Source organism: Crocuta crocuta, unplaced genomic scaffold (assembly GCF_008692635.1).
Source record: "Crocuta crocuta isolate KB4526 unplaced genomic scaffold, BGI_CrCroc_1.0 scaffold44, whole genome shotgun sequence".
Taxonomy (NCBI): domain Eukaryota; kingdom Metazoa; phylum Chordata; class Mammalia; order Carnivora; family Hyaenidae; genus Crocuta; species Crocuta crocuta.
Window position 1 is genome coordinate 6,961,328 of NW_027530179.1, and position 19,459 is coordinate 6,980,786.

Consider the following 19,459-nt stretch of genomic DNA (forward strand, 5'->3'; position numbering starts at 1 on the left):
GGGGTGGGGGCAGGGGTGGGAGTGGGTCACCATGGGCAGGGGACTGCAGACCCTAGTGCAACCCCAGCCTGCTCTTAACTGGGCTCCTGGAGGCAGAAGGAGAGAGTCTCACTGGGGTGGTGAAACAGACACCCCGCAGAGAGAGGTCTGCTCTCCCTAGTCGTCTCCGAGGGTCCCCAGCAGGGCCTGGAAGGGGAGGCGGTGGGGGAGAGAGTGACCCCCCCATCCCCGCAGCTGCTGCTTGGTGGGTCTCCTGAATAGGTCAGGACAAGGTGCCTGGATGTTCCAGTGCTCTGCCCTTCCCTGGGGCTCTGGATACAGAGGTGGGGCCGGCACAAGGAGGAGTCAGGGGTGCTGCTGTGGGAGAGGCCTGACCTCTGACCTCTCCCCAGCTGCCCCGGGGGGAATGCAGATCAGTCCAGCCCGGGCAGTCTCTCTGGTTTCCGCCACTGTTCTGGCCCGCAGTGATGTTGGCAGTAAACAGGGTGCGAGATGGGAAGCCTGCGCCTGCCCTGCCCCACCCTCCCCTCCTGGACTTCCCAGCTGCCCGGGGGCCAGACTCACCTGCTGCAGCATGAGCGCTTGTTGCTGCTGGAGCAAGGCCTGCAGCTGTGGGGGTGACAGGATCTGCTGCATCTGTTGGGGGGTAAGCATCTGCGGCGACATCATGGCCACCGACACGGGCACCTGTGGGATTTGGCCCCATTAGCCTGCTCACCTCAATCCCACCCACGGTATGGCGGCATGGACCCGAGCGCGACAGCCTGGGTTCGAATTCTGGCTCTGCCACCCGCTAGCTGGGTGTCTTGCGACAAATGACTTAGCTCCCTGTTCTCTGAACCAGGAAGTAGCAGCAGTGCCTACTCCTTGTGGCTATCATGAGGATCGAGGTGATGCTTAGAACAGACCTGGCACACGGCAGGCGCTCCTAAGGGCTGGCTATCATTGCACGATGCGCTGTCTCCAGAGAAGGAACGGCAGACCCTAGTGTCAGGGTCAGGAGAACCCACACCTGTGCGTGCGATGCAGCGCTTCTCCCTCAGGGGATAGGCCACACGGAGCCAAATCCGGGTCTTGCTCAGTCCAGTCTGATGGCACTGTCTACAAGGTGGGCCTGGCCAGGGGGGCGGTCTGCAGTTGGGGGAGGGGCTCAAAAAGTGGCCCACATGGCATGGGGCCTCCGGCTCTGATCACATACACGTCACATACTCTCGCACACCTGTCTAGACGTTAACATGCAGAGGCCCAGAGCTGAAGCCCTGGGGGTGCCTTCCCTGGTGTGTACAGGCATAGTTAAGTCAAAGTGGGCTGGAAAGAATGCCAGGCAGGGAGTTGGGAGACACTACTGCTGCTACTCCTGGCCCTGGAATGAATTTGATGGGTGACCTCCAGGCCAATCGCTTGCTGTCTCTGGGGCATCAGTTTCCTCAACCGTGAAACAGGGATTGGACTACAAGAGAGGGCTCCTCCCAGCAGGAACATGCAAGATTCTCAAAGTGGAGCTGCCTTCTATCCCCTGCCCTGGGTTAGGCCTCTGTGTGGGGGCTTGGAGGACTTAGCTACCAGCAAGAAGTTTCTGGAGAAGCAGTAACATCATTCTTTTCCCAGCCCCACCTCCCTGAAATCCCCAGGCTTGGGCAGTCANACCACTCTGAGCCCAGCTTGTCTAATCTCCCCTCCCACTGCCAAGCCCTAGAAGCGCCCCCGCAACCCCCCCTTTCCCTTTCCCACACACAGCAGGCACTCACTGTTTGCACCCCTGAGCTGAAATACCTTCCCCAGCAGATCAGAGGCCCCTCTGCCAGCCCAGGGGTGGGGAGGGAGGGGTTCAGGCAGCCCAGTCAGGGAGGAGTATTCTGCAGGGACTTGTCCCGGGCAGGACATGACAGGTTATGTCCTCAGGGGACTTGTGGCCCTGTCACCTCCCCCTAGTCTCGTGGGTGGGGCAGGGGAGAGGAGCTGGTTCCCTTGCAGATCCCTGGCAGGGGCAGTACTCTGCCTCAAGCCACCAATTAGGGAATCCCCTGGCAGAGGAGCAGCAGGGGAGGTGTGGTGGATCTGGGGACATCGGGGAAGTCCCAGTGCCCCCAATTCTTCTCCCTCCACCCCCCCCCCACAACAACTAGTGGCTGGGCCCCCACCCTGGGCTCCTCTCCTTTATCCCGGCCATCTCTGTGCCAACAGCCCGGGGAGGGGTACACCCTAGCTCTTTAGCTGTGATGCTGTGTGAATGAAGGCTCCCAGGGACCTCTAACCAGGAGCCTTAAATGGCAGCATGGGGATTCATGCCCAGGTCTATGAACCCGACGGCTCCTGGTGTCTCCAGGTCCCACACTGCCTTCCCTACCCCAGAGCTGGTCTTGAGGAAGGTCTGGAAGAGTGTGTGGAAACCGAACATATCCAGGGAACTGAGGGGTCGATGGGGCTGGAGACCCAAAGGCCGACCTCCCCTTTTACAAGTGTATCTGGAGGCACCTCTAGAAAGCCAGGCTGTAGGGGTCTTCTGGTCCTCACTCTTGGGAGGGGCCGGGGCCGAGGAGACAGACAACGGCACAGACCCACCCCGCTTGCGGGATGTCCTCAAAGCTGGGAGGTGGCTCAGCTGTCCTTTTTTTCCCTCCTCCCATGGGGGTGCCCACCATGGTGGTATTGAGCTCAGTCCTGGATTTCTGGGGCAGGTGACCTAAGTTCCTGTCCTTGACACTGACCATCCTTTGAAATCACCCCATCTCACCTTCTCCCAGACCTCCAATTGCTCATTACGTGCCTTTAGGCACCCAGACCCTAAGTTCTAGAAACTTCTGAAGCTGGCTCCTTTGTGTTATTTCATAAGTCTTCACAGCACCCCCAGGGAGAAGGTTCTAATCCTCATACTATTTTATAGATGAGGAAACTGAGGCCTAGAGGAGTTACATCACCTGCCCTTTCCTCAAAGGCACGATGTGAGAAGGGGTACGTGAAAGTGATCTGTAGGCCATCAAATTCCACACAAATGTAGAGAAAACTACTTTTAAAAACATTCTGGGTTTTTCTCTTCTCTCTTCTCTTCTCCTCCTTCCCCTCTCTCTTCTCCATGACTGCCCCTTAGGCCCACCAGGGGCCCCGGAAGGGTACTGCGTGGCAAGGGTCCCCAAGGATCAAGAGTCTGGGGCCTGTCGTTCCCAGGGAAGACTCAACTAGGGATGGACACGGCCCAGGCAGGGAGAGACAGACCGGACACCAGGGATCTTTCCAGTCACTGGGGCTGTGAGTCACGGTGAGTGGCATGCAAGAAAGGATGTGGCATTTCCTTCCTTGGGGCTTTCCTACTTGGACGCAGGGGAATGGAAGAGATGACCTTGGAAGGCCTCCCTGGCCTCCACCATTCCTGCCAATTGGCCCAACGGCTGGCCAGAGAGGCGGCTACAGAGATGCGGACGGATTACCTTGTGTGTACTTGTCCAGTGGGCCCAGGGGGTCAAGAAAGGTCAGCGAAGTGGCTGCCGCATGCCGCGCTCCTGAGCTGCCTGACCCCGTCTACCTCCCCCAGGGCCCCTTAGGGTTCTGAGGACTGAGCTGGAGCTTCCCTGGTGTCCGTGCTGACCCCTCACCAGGCTGGGATGCGTCAGGATAGGCACTGTCAGCTTGTCAGCTCAGCAAGGCCCGTGAGTCACTGTCTGGAGAGTGGCCAGGACAGCTAAATGCTTACTAAAGCCCTGGCAGGGTGAGCCCTGGGCTAAACGCCGACGGCTGCCTCCAGCCCCTCCCTCGGGGACCCTGCCCAGGCCCCTGAGTCCCCCACCCACCGCGATTACAGCGTGCTGGGCTGGGGGGCCTGACATAGAGGCAGCTTATCTGGGACCTGAGGGTTTGGGAGGTTGTGCACCCCATGGATGCAATTTGGTGCCAGAATCAAGAACCTAAATTCGCCCTCTTAAGTGGGGTCTAAGGTCCTTGGCTTGCTGGAGAGACCAGGCCAGACAGGCCAGAGCTTGGTTTAGAATAAACTCCCTTGCAAATGACCAACAGGAAGTCCGCAGGTTAGTTCTGGGATGGAGCTGCAGCAAGAAAGAAGTGTTGGGGACACAAGATGAACTTCCAGCAATTCTGGAAGAGTCAGCCTGGGGGAGGGAGGGAGGGGGTGGCCTGAGAAGATGGGCAGAGCTAAGAGGCCTGGCCCTAGCCTACCATCCCGCTCTGCCCCCCAAAACTCCCAGCTACCTTTGCTGCTTTCTATAACTGACTCCTCCCTGCTGGGGGCCCAGGCTGGGGCCTAGGCTAGGCCATCTCCAGCCTAGAGCTGGAGACTCCGATGGTTCTAGAACCTTGTGAAGCTGGCTGCAGGAGAGAAGCTGTGAACATGGCGGGGAGGTGAGCGGGGCAGCCAATCCTGTCTCGAGATGGGGAACAGAGCAGTGTCATGTGGGGGCCCCTGGAAAAGGGCTGCTGTCTATCTCCCTTTGTTTAGCACATCACTCACAGAAAAGCTATTTCTAGGCCCTGGGACCCAGGCAGAGACAGAAGGTTCACCTCCTTAGACACAATCAACCTAAGGGTAGAGAGGAGAGGCAAGGGAGGTATCCAGGATTGGGCGAGAAGCAAGACCAACAGTGAGAGCTCCGGGCTTCTGGGGAAGCGCAGACGTGGCCCCAGGAACCCCACCTCCCTGAGCCCAGAAAATCCTCCCTGGGGATTACTGGTGTTCAGTACTGTGCAAAGCACACACCATGTCCCAGTGTTGGCATTTAAGTTTAAATTCTGGAGCTAGTTGCTTGGGGTCAAATCCTGGCTCCATCCTTATTAGCTGTGTGACTTTGGACACGTTACTTAACCTATCTGGGCCAAGGTTTCCTCATCTGCAAGATGAGGCTAATAATAATAGCATCTGTAGACCCCACAGGATTGTGAGGATGGAGGGAGACAGAGGACACTCAGAAAGCATATTGCATCTACCCCCATGGTAAGAACTCTGTAAACGTTGTTGGTTTCGTCAGCACTAAGTATTTGATGAATGGATGACTCAGTTGGAGTCATTAGGAGGAGGAGGCCCGAGAAAAGGATCATTTGATCTGTCCCTCTGACCAAAACGTCCTCCTCTTATGCCAAGCTATCCAGGGTTGCTTTTATTTGGGGGGAGGGGGCTCTCCTCAGGAAGATTCCATGGTCTCCGTTCCCCCATTATTTCAGATCTCCTACACCTCATAGCCGGCCGTAAAGTCCTTCTTGATGCCTGACCTTGGTCCCTCCAACCACCATCTAGCTCCTTCCCTCTTACCTCTGGGTCAGCAGGCCCTCTCTGGCTGGGGGAACACTCCCCAGCCCACCCCTGCCTGTTTTTAGAAGGAGGTGGGAGGCAGGGCCCAGGGTCAGGATGACCCAGAGCAGTAGCCAGAGGACCACTTCAGACCCAGGGAATATGTGGGGGAAGGGAGGATGCCTAATTCAAAGAGACCCTGTCCAGACACCACATGGGCATGAGAACCTTCTTCATCATTCCAGTGTGAGAACTTTCTCCTCTGCCCATTATTGACCTTCCAGATTTGGTTCTCACCTCTCCACCCAGACCACAACCCATCTTGACCCAACTCCTCCCCCTTGAGGGATGTCTCATTAGGTTCAAGACTTTACAAGGGGGCCACTGCTCAGGCCCCACATCTGTCACCTTGAACTTCTTCAGAGCATTTTCTGGAACCTAAGCTTGTTTGACATAAAGCTCAGATACTCCTCAGAGCACAGGGATCTTCCCCCACCCCCACCCTCTGGACAAAGCCTTGTCCTGGGTCTTCCAAGCACCCTGCACCACATCCCTGCTTACCTCCTCACTCCCCTCCTTCCTTCAGCAGCCCCCTCCCCAAACTCCAGAGCTTCTAGCTCAGGATCGTGCTCACCCTTCCTCCCCTGGATAAACTTCCTTTCAAAGCTCTGCTTAATCCTCTCCCCAATTCCAAGCCTCCCCTGCTGCGGTGGCGGAGTGGGGGGGGAGCTGGCTGCCCCAATCCTGACCCACCAGACTAGACCGCAATTCTCCCAAGTTCTTTGTGACACAAAAGGTAAACAGAAGGCCCCCCTTCCCTCCCCCCCCAACCCCCCACCTCCCNNCACCTCCCACAGATCTCCCCTCCCCCAGCCAGCCAGATGGGCCGGCAAGCTGGGGGAAGGGAGAGGGGGGAAAAAAGGGCAGATTGTGCAAAGGAAAACAAAAGAGACAGAGAGACACCAAGAGACAGGAAACTGGGGGAGACAGAGGTGGTGGGTGAGAGATGGGGGGGCACGTGGGGACCTCAGATCTAAGAGAGAGCTGGGGAGAGAGGGAGAGGCTGAGTGACCCACAAGGACAGGGAAGCAGAAAGCTGAGAAGGGCTAGGGACCCCGAGGGCAGAGCCAGAGAAGGGAAGCCAGCAGAGAGAGCTGAGTGCAGACACACACTCTGAGCCACAGACAAAGAGGCTGAGCTGAGGAAGGCCTGGGTGATCAGGTGGAAACAAGAGACAGAGAGGTTCCCCCACCCCACGCTGGCTGCATCTGCTTCCAGAAAGCTGCCCACTCTGTGGCACCGGGGGCTGGCAAGAGCAATCCGCCCACTGGCCCTCCCCCTGCACCCCCCCAGGGCCCAGTGCCCCCCTCCCGACCTGATCCCTGGCCCACACCCTCCTCCTCCTCACCTGCACGGCAGAGGCCGACTGCTTGCTGTCATTGCTGCCCGGGGAGCTCAGGCCGGAGGCCTGCTGCAGCAGGAACTGCCGGGCCACCTGCAAGGCCTACAAGACAGAGGCCTGTCAGCGCAAGGCTGACCCGCTCCCACACGGCCTGAAGGGCCCAGCGCGCGTGCTCCGGGGTCAGTGCAGGACCCGGGATTCAGGGAGGGTCCGGCAAAGGGGAGGAGGTCAGGCTAGGGTGGAAGGTCCTGGGGGTTAGTGAGCAGGTCCCAGGGTCCACTCAGGCTTGGAGGTAAGGCTCAAGGTAGGAGTTTCTGAGTGCCCAGAGCGCCAGGCCTTTAGGTCTTGACTCCGGAACCAGAGAGGTTTTACCGGGACTCAGTGGGGGCAGCAGATGGAAGGGACGGTGGCCAAGAAAGGACCCCAGGGGAAAGTGCAGCGGACGGACTCCAGGTACTAACAGTAGGTACTACTCGCACGTCTGCTACGTGTCAGGCCCTTTGCACACAAGATCTCATGGAATCCTGCCTGTGAGGCTGTGAGCCAGGGATTATCAGCTCCATTCTGCAGCTGAGGACATGGAGTCTCCAGGAGGTAAGGTAACTTGCCCAGGGTCACACAGCCAGGTGTCAGAGGGAGGCTCTGACGCCCAGGAGGTCTCGGCTGGGTGGCCGGGGCTGGAGGCTGTGGGAGGAGCATTTCCTTGGAGTCACCACTCAGAGTTGAGGGGATGAGGGCAAGATCTCCGGGCCTGAGAGCTGTGCGGCTCTCTGAGTTCAGGGATCTGGGTACAGGGCCTCATGGTATGGGGGAATTGGGTCAGAAACTCAAGGGTGTGTCTGAACTACTGGCAAGCAGCTCCAACATAATGGTGGCGGTCCGGGCTCAGAGGCCCTGGTGGCTTGGACACGACTGTGAGCCCACAGGGTATGGAGTTTGCAGGGGTGGGGAGGGCAGGTCTGGCCCATCTGTGAGCCTGGAAGGTGAGCAGTGAGAGGTCTGGTGGGGGAGTAAGGGGTCAGGGAGGCAGGCCCAGGAAATTCTCCATCTGTAAGGACGGCCAGGCCCTCCATCGCTCAACTCTGGGTCACTGGGCAGGAGCCGGGGAGAGATGGGGAGTTCAGGGGCAGGGGACGTGGGGACCTGTCCTGAATCCACATTCCAGGAGCACAACCCCCCACATTCCACGAAGATTTCCTGTGACACCCCAGGCACTTATGTCCAGGCCTTTGATAGGGGTTCTGACATCAGAGAGCCCTGGGTTTGAACCCCAGCTGTGCTGCTTCCCAGCAGTATGACCCTGGGCAAATTACTCTGTCTCTTTTGTGAAACCGGACGCTGCCCATCTCTGAAACACCAGGGGTGGTGAAAGGACCCATGCCTGGCACCAAGGTGGCATCGCAAAGAGTCTGCTCCCGTCCGTTCTTGGGAGTCTCCTCCTGGGCTCTCTCCCTCAGCTCCTTTGGCTGGTCCCCACCCGGCATGGCCTCCTGCCCAGTGCAACGAAGCATGCTCACTGCAGCTCCCTCACCTCTGTCCACACACACACTTGTTTGTCCTCACGTGGATTTCTGCTCCCTGGCCTCACTGCCATGAGGCGAACCTTGTGCAGTGCAATATGGACACACGCATACACACTCAGCACCCAGCAGACACTCACGGGGGGCGCACTGCCTGTATACACATGGCCTTCACGGCCCTTCTTTACTGCCATTCAACAGCCGAGCCATCCCCAGGCTTAAACCTAGCCCCCCTTAGCATGGTCTCCAAATACTCACTGGTGTATCTATGGGCACACGCCCCCCAGCAAACCTGGAGTTCCGATGCCCCTCCTCAGATCCTAGACCTTCCCCAGCACCTCCCCCCCAGTCCCCTAGAGAGGTGGCCTGCACTGTCTTCTCCAAGATTCACTTCAGAAAGTCACAATCTGACCTCCCTGAGTCAAAAGGCTCTCAGGGGCTTTGAAACGGGGGAGATGGGGTGAGGGAAGGGAGGGAGGTGACCAGACAGTCATCAGGAAGAAGCCTCTGCCTCTATCTGCCTTAGGGACCTCCCCCCCTCCCCCCCCGGGGTCTACGGAGTCAGACAAATGCTCTCTGTCCTCCAGAAATAGAGGTAGGGTAGAGAGGTAGGTCAGAGGTCAGGGGCAAGTGGGGTGGGGGGTGAGAGGAAGGCTTGGAGAAGCTAGCAAGCCCAGGCAACCCAGAGGGGAGGGGAAGCTGGTCAGAGTAGGGAGAGGGGAGGTGCAGGAGGGGCTGCCAGGGGAAGCTGGGGGGAGTTGGATTCACTCCCTACAGACTCTCTTGCTTTGTGGTCCCCTGGAGCACGAAATTACAAGATTTATAAGGAAAAACGACAGCCCTTAGAGTCTCAATCTGCGACAGGCCCTTCACTCCCCCTCCCGCCCTCCTTCCACCCTGGGCCTCCCCTGCAGCCCAGGTGACAGGGAGCTTGCCCCACTCTTCCCTCGCTTCTTCCCTCCCGTTCCTGGGCGCATGCCGTGTGCCGGGGCTGTGCTAGGTGTCGACACACACAGAGCCAGCCGAAGCAGGCCCGCCCCGGGACCTGGGACTCAGGGCTGCGGGTCTGTGCCTACAGCCACCCCTCAGAGCTTGAGCAGAGCTGAGCACAGGGCACCACGGCCTGGAGAAGGTGCACCACGGCCCGGAGAAGGTGCCGGCGGCACTGCCTCGGGTCCCCAAGGGCGGGTTTGTGAGGTAGACCAGGAGGCTGGCGCAGCGAGCCCATCGTACAGAGGAGTGAAACGGCCCAGCGAGCCCAGGGATCTTGAAGCCATTCCTGGGCTGGCAGCAGGAAAGGCTGGAGGGGCCCACAGGGGCCCCTCAGGTCATTAGGGTCAGAGTGCCTGCAAGTACTTCATTCATTCAGTCAGTTACTTACACCCATGGCCACCCGCCATGCACCGGCCCTGTGCTCAGAGGAGACAGAGAGGTGTTGGTACACAAGGTCATTTCCTGTAATTTGCTTACAGAGCTCAGCCCTGACCCGATTTTTTAAAAAATAATTTTTTTAATGTTTTATTTACTTCTGAGAGAGAGACAGAATCAGCATGAGCAGGGAAGGGTCAGAGAGAGAGGGAGACACAGAGTCTGAAACAGGCTTCAGGCTCTGAGCTGGCTGTCAGCACAGAGACTGACGCGGGGCTTGAACCCACAAACCGTGAGATCATGACCTGAGCCTAAGTCGGACGCTTAACCGACTGAGCCACTCAAGCACCCCAGCTCTGACCCGATTTAGAGTGGTGTGGGTACCACCTAAAAATCACGCCGTACGTTCCCAGAGTTAAGGGTGATGGGCAGACCCTGGACTTGGGGCCCAAGCTCCCACCCCCCTGCCCCCAGCTGGCCTGGACAAGGCCCTGACTGCTGCGTCCTCCAGTGTTGCTCAGTTCCCCACTCCCCACCGCTGTCCACACATCCAGACCCCCAGCTGGGGACAGTGCTCTGGAAGCTAGGGGGCCCCTCCGGCCCAGGATTCCCTCTTCCAGGGGGGTCACCCAAGGGATCAGGTAGGTTTGAGACTTTCTACAGCCCAACCTGAGTCCCAGCACCACTCTGACACGCCAGGCATCCTCTACACCGGCTGTTGGCCCCAAGGCCTGATGACATCACCGGACTGCCTGCTGCTGAGAGCTGTGGACACCAATGACCCCCAACCCCAGACAGATCCAGCCCACCTTCTCTGATGATGCCGACCATCATAGCCCCCTTGAAGGTCACAGCACCCTTGAAAACACAGATGTTATGAAATGTACCTGTGAGCCCTCTCCCCAGCAGCACACACACCTGCCAAGTTCACTTTGGTCTAGGCTGGACTGGGTGGGGCAGGGCGGGTGGACAGAGCTGGCACTTGTATAGGGCCTTCTAGATCTTGCTGAAGCCCGGGTCGCTGTCTCCATCTTACAGACAAGGAAACCGAGACCCAAGGTCCCAAGGCCAGGAAATGGAGTCTGGACAACCTCTGACGGACCAGCCCCCTTCACCCACTGGAGGCCGTTGGTGATCTTGTGCATGGTCCCTCAGGGGCTGTGAATCTCTCCCCTAAGCCTGTGTGCTTTCTGCTCTCTACTTATGAAGGGGAGGTAAAACTGGCTCAGGCCGGGAGACAGGACCAAGACAGGAATCTTCGGAAAGCTGGGCTCAGTGTCCTTTCCCTGAGAGCCAGAGATATCCAGATACAGCCTTGGGTGGGAAAAGGCATTTAGAATCCCACTCCAAGGAGAAGCCATGATGGAAAACCTGGGAGGGAGGGAAGGAGGGAGAGAGAGGGAGAGGGGGTTCAGGGGCAGAATAGAAAACAGGGAGTCATCTGGCCTCTAAAGAGGCCCTCTCTCTCCTCTCTCTACCCCTTGGCCCTAAAACCTAATCTTCAGCTCTGTGGTTTGGGGGATAAGGTTTAGTTTTCCTTAAAAAGAGGCAGTACCAGGCCATTCAGTTCATGGACGTGGGTTGGACCTCTGGATGCAAATCCTGGCTCCACCACACACTGAATGACCTTAAGTAAGTCACTTCACCTCGCTGAGCCTCAGCGTCTTCCTCTGCAAAGTAGGAGAAACCCTGTCTGTAGTCCCTGGGGTTGTTGTGAAGCATGTAGTACTTAGCACAGTGCCTGGCGCCCAGTGGGTCCTGGGTGGACCTTAACTTTTGTCATTACTATTAATCTGCCCCTTCCCAGGAAGCTCCCGGTCATTTGTCCAGTGCCACCCAGCAGGACTTGCTAACCCGACCCTCCTCCAGACCACCCCCACTCCCTTTCCCCCTCAAGCCTAAGAACTGTCTTGCTAATGAAGGCGAACTCTCCTCCCCACACCGCCCGTTCAGAAGTCATTAGCAGGATCTCCACAATTAGGAACAAATGGCTTATAACGGATGGCATCCAGGGAGGGCTGCTGGGGACGGAGGGGAATGAAGCCAGAGCTCTGAGGGCCACGGGTAGGGGGCTGTGATGAAAAGAAAAACAAGTCTGTGAGCAGTAGGGTCTCTGCAGGATGAGACCACACCCTCACTTCTGTCTCTGGGAATTCAGGGGGGAGGGACAGGCATCCTCTCAAGGGGAGCCAGTGCAGGGCTGCTCACTGGCCCCTTCCCCAGGCTGAGGATCAGGCGCGCAGGGATGTGGTGCTCGGAGGTCAGCTTGAAGGGCTGAACTTTGAGAATGGAGCAACAAAATCACCCAGACCTGGTAAGGCTGGAAGTGTTACAGCGATCTGGTCTTGTGTGTTCTAAACTGCTGCTCATGAGCTAATGGTGGATCATAATATCAATTTAGTGGGTCCAAAAAGTAGGGACGCATACACTCACATATAAGAAAGCATAATAGTTTAAGCACCGTCTTGTGAAGCCCTGTGTGCTAGGGTTCCATGTAAAATCTATCTCTTACCATGGATCCTAAGCTAAATGGTTTGTAAAGCATAGCTGTAGTTCACTTCACAGAGGTGGAAGTGGAGACACAGAGAGGGGCAGTGACGTGCCCGAAGTCACACCGGAGCAGCAGAACCAGAACAGGCTCTGTGCAGGGAAGAGGAGCCAGGGGCGGCCAGGCAAGATGGAGGACCTTCTAGCAAATTCTGGTTTCATATGGATTGTGGGGAGGGGCAGCCAAAATAAACGCCGAACTTTCTTTTGTCTGCATATAGCTAATTTTGGCAAAATTGAGATAGAAATTATCTTGACACTGAATTTCGACTGGGGCTGGCTAGATTTAGGGGAAGGGGCATGAGGAGGTAGGGGAAGGGGGGGTCAGCTTATCCCAAACCCCCAAAGAGCCCCAGGAAAGCCCATCACCTGTCCCCCCGAATGGCCATAGTATGGCTCTATTCACTTATCAATAATTCAGCAAGTATTTGAGAAGCCCCACAGGGCACTCGCACTGTCCTAGACACTGGGGACATGAGGTATTTGCTTTAACAGGGATTACATTCTAATGGGATGAAACATAACACTAAAGCAAAGATAAGCAGGTGAAGAGATGGGGGTCAGTGTCACACAGAGAATGGCTGGCTGGTTACTTAGGTCGTGTGGCCAGGGAAGGCCTCTGTGAGGATGAGGAGGGAACCCTTTCAGGGGACAGTCTTCGCAGTGGACAAAAGAGCTGGTGCAGGAGCCCTGACATGGGACTCAGCTTGGAGCATTATAAACTACGAAGGCCAGTAGAGCCATGCTGAGTGCCATGGGAGCAAGTCCCAGAGCTGAGCAGGAGCCAGATCATGGAGGGACAATGGTCTTTCTCTCTTTTAAAAACATTTTTTTATTTTTGAGAGAGAGAGGGAGAGAGCGTGCGAGTGAGCACAAGCAGGGGAGGGGCAGAGAGATACAGAGACAGACAGACACAGGATCCAAAGCAGGCTCCAGGCTGGGAGCTGTCAGCACAGAGCCCAATGCAGGGCTTAAACCCATGAACTGTGAGATCATGACCTGAGCCAAAGTTGGACACTCATCTGACTGAGCCACCCAGGTGCCCCTGCCCTTTTTATTTTTTTTAAATAAAAAAAAATTTTTTTTTCATTTTAGAAAGAGACTGTGTGTGTGTGAGGCGGGGAGATGGGCAGAGAGAGAGAGGATCCCAAGCAGTTTCCACACTCAGAGCAGAGCCCTACACGGGGGCTGGATCCCACAACTCTGGGATCATGACCTGAGCCGAAATCAAGGGTCAAATGCTCAACTGACTGAGCCACCCAGGTGCCCTGACAATGGTTTTCTATTTCATTTTATGCTTGAGGAAAAATTGCTGGAAGATTTTAAGCAGGAAGTGATATAATCTCTAAGGGTAGATACATAACCCACTCGTAAACAGTAGGTGCTTAATAAGAACTTGTTGATTTGAATTAAGCAGGAAGCACTGTTTGGTCCACTGCTTGAAATGCAAATCATCTGAGGCCAGAGAGTGGAGGGAAGGGGCCCAGGGAGAGGGGTCAGAGGTCAGTGGCCCCTACCACTAAAGGTATTGACCTAGGGAGGTCCAGGTTCTCTGCCAGCCCTGCTTTGCCCTCCAGCAGAGACATAAAAATGAAATGACACAGAGAAGGGGGGCAAGGAGGATGGGGAAGAGGAGACCATAAAACCCCCGAAGTGATTCTACACCTTTTTCCCTTGGAAAAAAAAAAAAAAGCTTTTTGGAAAGGCTGTAAATTTTTTTTACACCAACCTCGTAAAAATGACATCGGCGCATTCTCAAATTAGAACCATTAAAATGAAAACCAGCAACGCACTGATACAAGCAGGCCCACGTGGGTGGGAGACTCAGAGCCTGGGCGCACAGCCGGGTTTCAGGCCCCCTTCCCCACCAGCCCCAGGAACGGGCCCCCCACCTCCAGGAGATGAGAATTAACAAGTGACCCCAACTGCTCTGAAACGGGTAAGGGGCTCCTCTGTGGCTCCCTCAGTCCCTCCTTGCTCCGCGGGGGTGCTCAATGGATCCCCTGGGATGCCTCCCAGACCCGCAGCAGCCGTGGGGTCTCTGGAAATGGGTGTCTTTCCAGGTCTGCCTTCAGAGCCACTGTGCGCCGGGCCACTACCCTCACACTAGTGCTTCTACCAGGGGCTCAAGTGTGGAGCGCAGAGCGGGGCACGTAGGGGCATGTGAGTCCCTTCCCAAGGACTCCCACTGGGGCTTCTCAGAGTAAAGGGGCTCCCCTGGTACAAAACTACCTGACCCACCAAGGGGTGGCCCTGGGATGTGGCCCTCCCCGCTTTAGTCTTTCACTCTCAGAAGAGGAAACATTTGGCCATGCCTCCCCCAAATTCTCCCCTCTCCAAATTCCCAATCAGTACGGACAAGAACCCTGGCATAAAGGGGGGCTGGCACGGGAAAGGGGGGGGTTCTCAGAATTCCATACCAGAAGGGAAGGCTAGCGGTAGAGTGGGCTGGCTCCCTCCCAGTCCCAGCAAAGCAGGGACCCAGGGCCTCTCCTCTGCCTTCTCCACCCTTCTGGCCCTAGCACCCTCCTGGGAGACTTGGAGGCAGACACATAAAACAGGGTAGCCATCAGCTTAGTAAGCCAGGAAGGGTATAAGAAGGGGGTGAAGGCCCTGTCCCCACACAACCCCACAAGCTGCCTTCCTACCGAGCCCCACTCACCGGCCTTCTATTTGCCGGCCACCACGGCGCAAAGTAATTTCCATGCACTGTGCTACAGCTGTGGGAGAGTCAAGGGCCTCACTGACAAGTTCCTAAGTCACCGCTCTGGGCCGCTGGGGCCCCAACTCTCCCTTCAGGCCCCCAGCACCTCGTGGGGAGGAGCTCATTCTACCAAAAGAAGAGTCCAGAAGATGTGGGACCAGAGAGGAAGAGTAGAATCTGGGGCAATGAGTCCCAAGGAGACATGGGCCCCAGACTTGAAGACTAAAGACCCCTGCTGATTGTGTGTGAGGTGGGGGCGTGTGTGCTAATTCACCCTAGAAGGCCCCCCTTTCCACCACATCCCCCTAAGTAGCCTGGGCAGAGGAGAGCCAGATGGGGGAGGGCAACAAAAATGTCTTCCATTCTTCTTTTCCTCCTCGCCCTAGCCACCCCCCCATCTCTTAGGAGGGGGTGAGTTAAAAGCCCATTAATGTGCAGAGCCCCCCAACCTCTTTGAATCTCCTCATAGGATGTGAACAGGGTGGGATTTGGTCTCGGTTGCCACAGCAACTGCGGTGGGAGTTCCCAGACGCTAGGCAACCCTCCTGTGACCCTCGCTGACCTGTCACCCCTGAAACCTGAGGACAATGGAAGTGCAGGCTCCAGAGGCCCAGGACGCCTTTCAGCGTGGCCGCCAGCCCCTACCCCGCCTGGCCCAGCCCTCGCGGCCCCAAGTCCAGCTCGCCTGGGCCAGAGCGGCCACGCCTGTCCCCAAGACCTCTGTGGGCCCTCCACCTCCCACACTCGTCCCAGCCCTCACAGCCCCCCCATCACAGAGCTCAAAGGGTATCCATGCAGTCCCTGGGGAAAATACCCCCCCCCCCCAAACACACACACCCGGGGAGCATTTCATACAGGTGACATCAGATTAGGAGAAAATGCAAGGGCAACCTTTAAAGAACAAAGCCATCACAGGGGAAATAAGGGAGGAAGGAGTGATGAGGAGGGAGGCTTTGCCTTGCTGAACGAAGGGGATGGAAGGGCAGGCAGCCAGCGGGTCTGCTGGGTCCAGGGTATTCTTTAATAGCAGCTGGGGACCATCACCTCCAGCTGGCCAGCAGGGTGCCCAGTATAAATAAGGTTCAATGCTTGTTTGATGAATGAATGCACTCTCCAAGGCCTACTGCGCTCTGGCCCTTCTTCTTAGGGTATGTTCTCCATAAGGGGGTGGGATTGGAGGCCCTATGAAAGCCCTGAGGACAGAGTGGAGGTGGCAGTGGCTCTTTCACTCATCCATAAGGGGGCTGAGAGGAGGGAGCTGGAAGCTGGGGCCTTGACTGCTGAAATGGGGCAGCCAGCCAGGGACCCTCTCTCTAGTCAGATGGGGCCTGGCAGCCAGGCCATGCCACCTCCCACCCCCGGCCCCAGGCTCTGTTTAAACAAGCTCCCTGGCCTGCTGTTGCATGGAAACGAGTGGCTGCTCTTGTTCCAAAGTGATGCGGCCACCCTCTTCAGCACTGTTTGTTTCAGCCTGAAGTCCTGTCACTGGCCTGACTTCTGACTTGCCCTGTTTCTCTCGCTCTCCTCTGTCAACTCATTACTCCCAAAGGCTAAGACTGCATTTCCAGGGCTCGTTTACCCAGAGTGGAGGGACAGAGACCAACAGGCAGATGGAAAGAGGGAGAAGGGGCTTGGAGGCCCACGGAGATGGAACGGGACCAGTGCACAGCCTGTACACCCACCCCCAACCTCCCTCTACAGTGGCTACTTAAGGCTGGCAGTGTTGCTTTTCTTTTCTTTTCTTTTTTTTTTTTTTTAAGAGCTTTCAGGGTAGGGAATGGGAATGCACTCATGCACTCACCAACAGACGTTTAACTTAGCACCTACTACGTTCTAGGCCTCACTCCCTCCATTTCCTCCATGGGACTGTGTGAGGGTGGTAGCAGCCAAAAGGAGGCTGTGTTGTGCCCTGAACTAGGAACTGGGAGACCTGAAGTCTAGCTGCAGCTGGTCCTGTGTCACCGGGACCAGCCAGTGCCCCCTCACCTTTGAAATGGGAATAATAATAACAACACTTTCCAGGGCTGGCCAGGCAATCAGATGACGCCATGTACGAGAAAGACCCAAAGCATCAGACAGAGGCAAGGTATTTGTTGGTTTGTCCTCGAAGGACTTCCCGGATGGGATGGAGGAGAGGGAGGAGGAACCCACTGGGCCAGGCTTTCTTTCCTACAGTTATTCTACCCCACAAACAATCAGGAACATTTGTTGTTGGGGGTACCAGGGAGTGTTACCCCTGAGGCTTTCCCCAAAGCCTCGCTCATACATTGGGGATAGAAGGGCCGTCCACAGACTTTCCTTTCAATCGAAACATTGATCATTTTAATTCTGCAGGGTTCTCTCATAGTTTGGAGCCAAGAGAACCTTTTTAAAGTCTCAAATGTTTTCCTTGGCCCCGGGCCTCAGGCCCACAGTGAGCCCGAATGGATAAAACAGCCATCCGCCTGCCTCCAAAGCTACACCCCAGTTTATTTATGAAACAGATATAGGATTTTCCAGGACTTTGGGACAGTCCCCAAAGCAAACAGGGAACAACTAGAACATGGAATATAGATGGCGAACCATGGCCCGTGTGCAATGCAGAATGCAGAATGCAGAAACCTGATCAGTACGGACAGCTCGGTCTCTCCCCAGCCCACACATCTCCCCAGTCATAGAGGTATCTGTGTTTACGCTGCAGTTTTAAGTAACTGTTTTAAAAGAGGCTTTCCAGGGGCGCCTGGGTGGCTCAGTCGGTGAAGCGTCCGACTTTGGCTCAGGTCATGATCTCACGGTTTGTGAGTTCAAGCCCCGCGTTGGGTTCCACGCTGACAGCTCAGAGTCTGGAGCCTTCTTCGGATTCTGTCTCATTCTCTCTCTGTCCCTCCCCCACTCATGCTCTCTCTCTCTCTCTCAAAAATAAATAAACGTTAAAAATATTGTAAAAAAATAAATGAAAGACACTTTCTGGTTTTAGTATTCCCCCCACATCCCATCCCCCACCACACTGGAGCTCTGTGTGCACAGAGGTGAGAGAGGGGGAGAGGTGGCTGTATAAAATGGGTGGCCCTGGAGACTTCCGGTGGGGTGTGTTTGTTATTTTCCTAAGGGGTAGGGTTTTGCCCTTTGACCTTCTGTTCCCAGTAGGTGGCACAGACTCTGAGGGTCTCTTCCACAGAGATCCTGCTTAGAAAGGCTTGGGAGATGCTGGCAAACTCTGCAGGGCTATCTCCCCAGGGAAAGGGGACAGGTCCTTCCTGTTCCCATGTCCACAGTTCACAAGAGGAAGCGATGTCTAAAGTCCTCGGTTCTGTTAGTATCCACATCAACCCCTCAGTGTGTACAGGCATCTCACACTCAAATTGTACCTGATCCTACAGACCCTGTACTGTAGGTATCAAGGAGGCCAAGGCTCAGGGAGGGCCCGTGACTCGGCCAAGGTCACACTGCTGGTAGGAGGCTGGCTGGGACTGAACCCGGGTTTGTGCAGTTTGTGTTAGTGGTGGCTGAGTGACTCAGTACAGGGTGCCGGGCTTCTGGTGGTCCTGCTTCCAGTCTGACCTCGAGTTCCACCAGTGTGGTGGGAAAGGGCCCCTCAGGGGCCACGGTGTGGAAGGAGGAGCCCCAGCGTGAGCCTGGGAGAGAGCGTGAGGGCAATATGGGTACACACCTGTGCACACTTGAGGCCTGGGCGGGGACCCTGGGCGGGGACTACATGCAGGACCTGACTTTTCCACGTTCCCAGCAGAGCCCCCAAGGGGCAGTGCCGCCAGTGGGCCTGGAGGAAGTCAAATGAGAGGAGAATCCCAAGGCTGAGTCTGGCTGGGCCGGTTCTCCTGAACTTGTCAAGCATGATTCTCCTTTTTTCCACGGGTGGGGCCATGGGGCCAGGACCTGGGGCCTCTGCTCCATCATCAGCCAACCAGGCTCCCCACCCCAGGGCCTCTCGAACTTCAGCGGCTGGTCTTGAACTCCTGAACTCTGCAGTTGAGGGTGGGAATGATGGAGGGTGGGGCAGAGCGGGGAGGAAGGGAAGGGGGACGCAGATAGGGATTCCCAGTCTAAGCCCAAAAAATGGAGGCCTGCCTTTGCCTTTTGCTCTTGACCTTTTCCTAGCTGCTTTGGACTCTGGTGCCTGGAAGTTTAATTTCCTCACAGCCTGGGGCAGGGGCCCAGGCAGAGATGGAGGTGGGGAATGTTTTACAACACAAATAAAGTGAAGATGGTGTGTACACAGCCCCTTCCCTCTAGGGAGCACCTGAAGCGGGGGTCTCCCTCTCCCAGCCATGTTAAGAAGCCGGTGCACAGGAGGAGAGCCCAGGGGCCCAGCCCTCCTAGGCGCACACTCTCCGGCCTACCACACCGCCCAGGTGTCTGTCTTTGTGGGCCTTTCTGAGACTGTCCTAAGCTCCCCTCGGGGCCCTTCCGGGTCCCACTTCTCCCAGGAGCCCTCCATTCACCTTGCCTGCCCCAAGGTGGCCACGAGAGTGGGAGGGCACAGGAGTCCCTGGAGGGGCTGGACCTTTTCAAGAAGGTTGGAAGTGAGGCTGCTTGGCAGGAAGCCTGGGGCCCACGTGTCAGGATGGAGAGGGAAGAGGCCAGACTGACCCCCTCTCCTTCTCCCCAGGGGCTGCGAAGGGGCGCCTGCTCCTACCTGTTGCTGCTGGAAGTGCAGCAGCTCCGCGGGGCTCATCTCGCCGTTGCTG

The 19,459-nt window shown here is 56.6% G+C and overlaps 1 protein-coding gene across 5 annotated transcripts in view; it reads right to left on the minus strand.

Moving 5' to 3' along the window:
• FOXP4 (forkhead box P4) overlaps positions 1–19,459 on the minus strand; it is a 32,306-nt gene that overhangs the window by 12,664 nt on the left and 183 nt on the right. For 3 of the 5 annotated variants that reach the window (XM_077764983.1, XM_077764982.1, XM_077764981.1), the window contains exons 1-3: positions 19,408–19,459; positions 6,642–6,737; positions 565–687 (exon numbers count right to left, since the gene is read on the minus strand). The exon at positions 19,408–19,459 is cut by the window's right edge and continues 183 nt beyond it. In XM_077764983.1, the coding sequence (XP_077621109.1) occupies positions 565–687; positions 6,642–6,737; positions 19,408–19,459 (271 nt within the window). The remainder of the gene's footprint in view (positions 1–564; positions 688–6,641; positions 6,738–19,407) is intronic. The other 2 variants (XM_077764985.1, XM_077764984.1) reach the window with 1 other exon arrangement.